This window comes from Trifolium pratense, linkage group LG2, assembly GCF_020283565.1.
Source record: "Trifolium pratense cultivar HEN17-A07 linkage group LG2, ARS_RC_1.1, whole genome shotgun sequence".
Taxonomy (NCBI): domain Eukaryota; kingdom Viridiplantae; phylum Streptophyta; class Magnoliopsida; order Fabales; family Fabaceae; genus Trifolium; species Trifolium pratense.
In genome coordinates, this window is record NC_060060.1 from 50,356,792 (window position 1) to 50,365,261 (window position 8,470).

At 34.9% G+C, this 8,470-nt stretch overlaps 1 protein-coding gene across 1 annotated transcript; it reads right to left on the minus strand.

The window, feature by feature from the left end:
- Positions 1-366: 366 nt before the first annotated feature.
- LOC123911085 lies at positions 367-6,357 on the minus strand. The gene is made up of 6 exons (XM_045962430.1): positions 5,845-6,357; positions 2,133-3,796; positions 1,894-2,030; positions 1,729-1,804; positions 627-1,625; positions 367-505 (listed from the first exon to the last, which is right to left on the minus strand). Exons 2-5 carry the CDS (start codon positions 3,220-3,222, stop codon positions 637-639), a joined length of 2,292 nt encoding a protein of 763 aa, XP_045818386.1. The 5' UTR covers positions 3,223-3,796; positions 5,845-6,357; the 3' UTR covers positions 367-505; positions 627-636.
- Positions 6,358-8,470: the final 2,113 nt, after the last annotated feature.

Below are 8,470 nucleotides of genomic sequence, written 5' to 3' on the forward strand. Positions count from 1 at the left end.
ACGTATATCAATGTGCTTAGTCCTACTATGTTGAATAGGATTTTTAGAAATGTTTATAGCACTCAGATTGTCACAGTAAAGTGTCATGACATCTTGCTCCACACCAAGGTTTTAAATTGCGGTTGCGGTCGTGGATGCGGTTGCGGTTGCAGGTGTTGCGATTGCGGCTAATGCAAACACTGCGATGCAATTGCGGCCGTTGCAGCGTGAAATAATTTTTTATCCGCACAAACACAAAAAAAATACTATAATGATTGTAATTCCTTATATATCTTTTACTTATAATTCTATGTCAATTTTAATTCATTTTTAAGACATTGTGTCTTATTTATGAATAATATAACCTTGACTCGAATGGAAGAAACATTAACATAAATAACATTCATAATTGTTTATGCAAATACTAATACAATTAATACATCACAAATAGATAAATGCACTAAGTTGCAATTTTGACTTTGAAAAGCAACATCATATTTGTCTCCATATAAATATATGGTCTTCGCTGCAAAAAAAAAAAGAAAGAAAAATTAATAAACAAATATCTTAATAACTCAAGAGTATTTATATTTCCCATCATAAAAATTAACTGAATATAAATTTAAATTTTTTAAAATATAACTTACATGATACTTTTTACCACATGGTGGAATGACGTGGAGGAGCATTACTTGTACTTTCACTCTGGCTATCATCTTGTGTAGCTCCTTGCCCAAAGACATAACCAAAAAATCCACCACTTGATTGTTCATAATAAGGATCTTGGTAATTCATTGCTTGTTGGTAGTTGGAAGGAGCTTGATCACTTGCATATTGGTTATATGAGTTGAAATAAGGATATTGATAAATAGGCGGATAAGATTGTTGACTATTTTGAGAAGAATCACCAATCCCAAAGTCACTAAAACTTTGAGCAATACTAGAAGAAGAAGAATCTTCAAGTGGAACATTTTGTTTCCTTTTACCTCTTCTTGATCTAGAATGTGACACATCTCCTCCACTGTTAAGTAGTGAACCATCAGAACGATCCATATCAGTCAAATTTCTATAACGCCTATAAATAGGTGGTGTTTCACCGTATGAATCATGGTCTTCTGGTGCATCTTCTTCATCATCACCACCACCACCACCACCACCACCACCACCTTCGCCAGCTTCTTCATTACCACCCCCATTACCACTGTTACCGCTTGGTGGACTTAAACCACCATCATTTGATCCATTGCTATCATCATCAACTTCCACAATCTCATCATCTGTATCTTCTATATGCAACCATTCTGCATTTTGAACTCCATCCAATAATGGATTTTCTCTCTCTTCTATCCATTCAGATAAAGGATCTTCTTGAAATATATAGTTAAGATTTATAGGATCAAAACTTGTTTCTATTTCTTCTTGACTTCTCCTCATTTCTTGTCTCATTTTCAGCTTCATGTTGTAATGTGTGAAGACAAGTTTATGTAACTTTCTATACTTCAATCTATTCCTCGTCTTTGTGTGAATATAACTAAATGTACTCCAATTTCTCTCGCAATTTGTAGCAGAAGTTGTTTGACTAACAACTTTTATAGCTACAAGTTGAAGTTCAGGAGCACATGTACCGTAATACCCCCACCAAGAATCTATGTAAATAAACAATAAAAAAAGCAAATTATTGGTTATAATTATATATTAAAAAACAAGGTTAATTTTGCGAAACTTATAAAAAATGGATTAGTATTTTACCTGCCCTCATCTTTGACCAAGAATCTTGAGCCAGACGTGTACCAAATGAATCACTCTTTTCTCTGTAAAGAGTCAACTAAATAACATAACAAAATACGTTAATATGTAAACATATTTTTTATAACAAATAATTTATCAGATTAAAATATTTCATTTATTACTAACCTGATTCAGAGCTTTGATTTGATCATCTATACTTCTTACTAATTTCGTTATCACTCTAGCCGTCCCTTCAAATGTTTCCTTATAGACATCATCTCCATGTTCAACTCCATATTGAAATTGTGGATTAAGAAAATAACCTAATTAAAAAAATATAATCATAATGCATGAAAAAATGACATGACATGAAGAAACATATTTTAAAATTATATGAAGAAATTAAAATTAAAATATAGACATACCAGCAGAATGAAGATCAGAATGCATGAATTTCCAACGCTTGTCAATTATATCATTATAGGTGGAATGATAACGAGAATTTTGTTGAATTGCCTGTTTTGCTCGATCAATGGCTTCATATAGGAAACCCATTGTTGGTTTCTCGTCACCATCAACTAGTCTTAAAACTTGAACAATAGGCTCGTACACCTTCAATATATCTTTGGCTTTACTCCGAAACTCCTTGCTCAAAACAATTTTCCTTGCTTCATATCCTGGCCCATTCTTCTCTTTGCCATATTTTGTTTTTCTAAACTCTTCCGAATGAAACATGTTTTCCAGACCTTCCTTCTGATTCACAATTGATTGAAGTTGTAGAAATTGTGTTGCAAATCGGGTTACACCAGGACGAACAATCTCTCTACCTCCAGTATATTTTTTCATGAGACTCACAATATACGTATGGTTGTAGATGAATGTTGTCACCAACTTTGCTTCACTTAATAACTTTTGTATATTTTTTTTCTTCCCTATATCCTCTAAGCAAAGATCTAAACAATGAGCCGCACAAGAAGACCAATACAAATGTGGCCTCTTTTCCATTAGTTTGTGACCGGCTGCTTTTAGTGCAGCTTCATTGTCTGTAACCACCTGAACAACACATTCTTCGCCAATTTCGTCCACAACTTTATCCAATAATTGAAAGTAGTACTCTGTGTTTCTACTATCAACATCGGAAGCATCAACTGATTTCCAAAACACTGTTCCTTTTTCACAATACACTAAAAAATTCATAATATGAGAATGGTTGATACCGTCTGTCCAACCATCACACATTATTGTTGCCCCTTTTTGTTTCCAAGTTTTTTTCATACTAGTTATCCATTGCTTCATTTGTTCATATTCAGCCTCTAAATACACATTTGAGATTTCATAAGGAGTTGGGAATTTAGCTTTTCCCACCTCAGAGGCTATATAAATCAAATTATGCAACCAGGGAGAATTAGATAAATTCATAGGCAAACGCTCATAAATTATAAATTTGCTTACGGCCGCTCCAAGCTTCTTCCTCCATGTGTTTAGCATGCCCTTATTGACTTTAGGTTGCCTCATGCTTTTGGTCCTCACAAGATCAACATTGGTAGACCTCAAAGAAAAAGTTAGATCTTCTGGTCTTTCACCTCCGCTAACACTTGCACGAGAACTTCCACCTTGGTCATAAACATTTTTATATCCTCATGTTTCATGTCTGAATTTTTGCCTATTTTCCCATTCATAATGTGATCTGAGACTCTCTTGTGTAGCAAACCTTAATTGATCATCACTAGAATGATCCACATCATCTACTTCAACAACATCTCCCCTTAAATGTTCTTCAAATTCTTCTTTCCTTCTTTTAGAATCGTTTCTCTTCGCTTTTGCATCAACTAGAAGTTTCATCATACTTTCCCTAACTATTGTGTTCACTCTAGGACAAGGTTTGACCTGTCCTGGCATATGTGCTATATGTTGCTTCAATCTCGTAATGCCACCTCTTATTATTTCTCTACAAAGTTCACAACGAACATTGTTTCTATTTCCAGGTATCGGTGTTCCAAAGTGCCATCCAATATCATCACTTGGAGCACCCTCTAATCTTTTTGTAGGAAATGCTTCTCTTGGTGGCATTGTGTATATTTAATCGTACCTATTAAATTAAATATAATAATAAATAAATGTCAATCAATAACATAAACTAACTAATAATTATCTACGAATTAAAAATATAAACTAACACAATTTTTTTGTTTACAACTAACACAGGGATTGGTTATTATACATAAGCTATCCTTATGCACCATGCATAAATTACTTAGTGCACCCCCCAAATTACTTGTGCACCCCCCAAATTACTAGCACACCCCCAAATTTCTCATGCACCCCCTAAATTACTTGTGCACCCCCAAATTTCTCATGCACCCCCAAATTTCTCATGCACCCCCAAAATTTCTCGCACACCCCCAATATGACTTTTGCCCCCCAATTTTATTTTTTTTGTCCCCTCCACATTTCTAGCCTAAACCATTTTGTTGTGGGAATGATTTCAGAGATATGCACTCCAAAACCATTAAGTGTATAAGATGGTTTTAGAGTACAACCCTATAATTAGAATACAAACAATAATTGTGATTTGAAACCATTTAACCAACATAATGGTTTCCAGAATTTTTAAAACCATATAAACACACATAAAACCATTTTACAATACAAATGGTTTCAGTGTATAACTATCTGAAACCATTTAACCAACATAATGGTTTCCAGAATTTTTAAAACCATAAAAACACACATAAAACCATTTTACAATACAAATGGTTTCAGTGTATAACTATCTGAAACCATTTAACCAGCATAATGGTTTCCAGAATTTTTGAAACCATAAAAACACACATAAAACCATTTTACAATACAAATGGTTTTAGTGTATAACTATCTGAAACCATTTAACTGGTTTTAAATAATGATTATAATTGTACCAAAAAAAACAATTATGATTCTAATTATAGGTTGTACTTCAAAACCATCTTATGCACTTAATGGTTTTGGAGTGTATATTTTTGAAACCATTCCCACAGCAAAATGGTTTAGGCTTGAAATATGGGGGGTTAAAAAAAAATTGGGCGCACAAGTCATCTGGGGGTGCGTGAAAAATTTTGGGGGGTGCGCTAGAAATTTGGGGGTGCGCGAGAAATTGGGGGGTGCATGAGAAATTTGGGGGGTGCACGAGAAATTTGGGGGTGCGCGAGTAATTTGGGGGGTACGTGAGAAATTTGGGGGGTGTGAGATTATGTGTGAGTGTGTGAGTTGAGATTGGCTAGGATTATTACATGTGGATGCTCAATCTAATGGATGTTATTGACTTATGTACCATGCATAAGGATTACACTTATGTATAATAACTTCTCCCACTAACACAATAGTAACGTTCAAAAAAAACTAACACAATAGTAATTAAAAAAAATTAAGATAAATATCACTTACTATATAAAAAATAAATTGCCTCAAAAAAAATATAAAAAACAAATCTTTTTTTTTTTACAAAAAAAAAAAATCTATTATAAAATTTAAAAGAAATAAAAAAAATAAATTCATATTAGATAAACAAGGATTGATCCAATGAAAAAGTTGTTTAACCACAATCTAAAAACAAGGATTGTAGATACAAATAAATTTTTTTTGACAAAAAAAAAATCTATTATAAAATTACTAAAAAAAATAGCTCACTACCAATTTTTACTCCACTTCCATTCTTTCCCCCACTATATTTTTGTTTCCCCCCCAATTTTTTCTTCACTTTCATTCTTCCCCCCACCCCCACTAAAATAAAATAATTATAATTATTATAATAATTAAACCTTTCTATTTATTATTAAAAAAAAACAAAAAAATTCATTCTCTCTGTTCTTGCGTTCTGGAGAGCGTTCTGGAGAACTCTTCCGTATCTCTTCCTCACTCTCTCTCAGAACTTATCTCTTCCTCACTCTCAAAACCACAAATCCCAAATTTTCTCTTCTCTATCTCCTTCCTCACTCTCTCCTGCTATTTATCTGAATCATCTCATTCTCACCCACTCACACAAACACCCAAAGAAACACAAAACCTAGAATTAGAAATCAAATTTCCAAATAACAACCAAAAAGCCAGAAATAGGAAAGAACAGACTTGAATAAGTAGTTAACAATAACAATATCATACCTTGAGAGATATCACATAGCATATGAGACCGATTGGAAAGAGGAAAGGAAGGGAGGACACAATTAGAGGAACGATAAAATTGTAGCACCAAGTCTTCATAGCAGCACCAAGTCTATGATTTACAGGAAAAGGAGATTCTAAAATGAATTGAATTGACTTAAAGGAAAAAAAGTAAGTTTATTCTGATTCCCTTTCGTTTGTTTTGTTCTGTTTTTTTGCTTTTCCTCTGTTTTGTTCTGGTTTTTTACTTTTTGTGTTGTTTTCTTGTGTTTTCTGAAATTGATTCTAAGATTCTCTGATTTTAGTTTTACCTTTTTTCCTTGATTTGGGGCATAAATGACTGTTGCGGTAAATGCGGTCAAAACGCCGTTGCGTTGCGGAAAAACGCCGTTGCGTTGCGGTTGCGATGCGGCATCACCTGTGATTTGAGTTCACACCGCAATTGCGGTCCGATGCGGTTGCAGTGCCTACCGCATCCGCAATATTGCGGCCGCATCAAGTGATGCGGTCCGCAATTTAAAACCTTGCTCCACACTATACTCTTTCAACATTTGTCTCATCCATAACAATTGAGAGCAACTACTCCCAGCTGCTATATATTCTGCCTCAGCTGTTGATAGAGACACACTATTTTGCTTCTTACTAAACCAAGATACTAGATTGTTTCCCAAGAAGAAACATGCACCAGAGGTGCTCTTTCTATCATCAGCACTTCCAGCCCAATCTGCATCACAATATCCAATTAAGGTAGAATCATTACTATGAGAGTATAGAATTCCATAGCCACATGTGCCATTGACATATTTGAAGATCCTCTTTACTTGAGTCAGATGACTCATCTTGGGTTCAGATTGGTATCTAGCGCACACTCCAACTGCAAACATGATATCAGGCCTGCTAGCTGTGAGATATAGCAAGCTCCCAATCATACTTCTATAGAGACTTTGATCCACATCAACCCCTTTCTCATCTTTGGTAAGCTTCAAGTGTGTAGGTGCAGGTGTCCTTTTGTGACTACCACCCTCCATTCCAAATTTCTTCACAATGTTTCTTGCATATTTTTCTTGAGAGATAAATATGGTGTCTTCCATTTGTTTGACCTGAAGACCTAAAAAATAAGTTAGCTCACCTACAAGACTCATTTCAAATTCATATTGCATTTGATGCACAAAATGTTCCACCATTTGTCGCGACATTCCACCAAATACAATATCATCCACATATATCTGAGCTATCATTAGCTTCCCTTTCTCTTCTCTTACAAACAAGGTTTTATCATTACCACCCTTCTTGTATCCATGGCTGACAAGGAATTCAGTCAATCTTTCATACCATGCTCTAGGGGCTTGTTTCAATCCATAGAGTGCTTTCTTTAGTTTGTAAACATGGTTAGGAAAGCTTGGATCTACAAACCCTTTTGGTTGTTCAACATATACCTCTTCATTTAGATAGCCATTTAGGAATGCACTTTTTACATCCATTTGATATAGCTTGAATTTTAAAATGCACGCCACCGCCAAGAGTAATCTTATGGACTCCAAGCGAGCAACTGGAGCAAAAGTTTCATCAAAGTCTACTCCTTCTATCTGGGTGTATCCTTGTGCTACAAGTCTGGCTTTATTTCTAGTAATGTCACCATTTTCATCAGTTTTGTTCTTGTACACCCACTTTGTACCAATAACGTTTATACCATCTGGTCTAGGTACTAGATCCCATACCTCACTTCTTTTGAACTGAGTTAGTTCATCCTGCATAGCATTGATCCAGTATTCATCAGTCAAAGCTTCTTTAACATTCTTTGGTTCAATCTTTGATATGAAACATGAATTGGAGATTGCTTCTTTTAATCTTCTTGTTGCAATTCCTTGATTTGGATTTCCAATGACAAGTTCCAGAGGATGATTCTTCTGTGTTCTGGTAGATGGTCCCTTGTTTGGTCTAGGAACCTCTGTAGTAGATTCAGAATGTTGATCAGGTTCAGGTTCAGTTCGATCATCATCAGGTGTTGGGACAGGTGTTATGACATCTGTCTCTTCAGCTGGATCTGCACTTGTTGTATCACTATCATCAACAACAACATTAATTGATTCCATCATAGTTCTTGTTCTGGAGTTAAAAACCCTGTAGGCTCTGCTGTTGGTTGAGTAACCTAAAAATATCCCCTCATCACTTTTGGGGTCTAATTTTCTTCTAGGTTCTCTATCTGCCAAAATGTAACATTTTGACCCAAACACATGGAAATATTTCACAGTAGGCTTCCTATTCTTCCATAGTTCATACAGTGTTGTAGCAGTGCCTTTTCTTAATGTTACTCTATTGTGAATGTAGCATGCTGTATTCATGGCTTCAGCCCAGAACTTGTAAGGAACATTTTTGGCATGCAACATTACTCTAGCAGATTCCTGTAAGGTTCTATTCTTTCTTTCAACCACACCATTTTGTTGAGGTGTAATTGGTGAAGAAAATTCATGAGTTATTCCTTCAGCAGCACAAAAATCAGCAAATTTAGAGTTTTCAAACTCCTTACCATGGTCACTTCTGATTCTTACAATACCACAGTCTTTCTCCTTTTGAAGTTGCGAACAAAGATTTTTGAATTCTTCAAAAGTCTCAGATTTTTCCCTAA

Excerpts from the sequence above, each read along its gene's own strand:
- LOC123911085 (XM_045962430.1), bottom strand. The coding sequence starts at position 3,222 with ATGAGGCAACCTAAAGTCAATAAGGGCATGCTAAACACATGGAGGAAG. Across the intron at positions 2,031-2,132 it reads TTCTGATCTTCATTCTGCTG|GTTATTTTCTTAATCCACAA; the intron begins GTATGTCTATAT and ends TTTTTTAATTAG. Across the intron at positions 1,805-1,893 it reads AAATCAAAGCTCTGAATCAG|TTGACTCTTTACAGAGAAAA; the intron begins GTTAGTAATAAA and ends TATGTTATTTAG.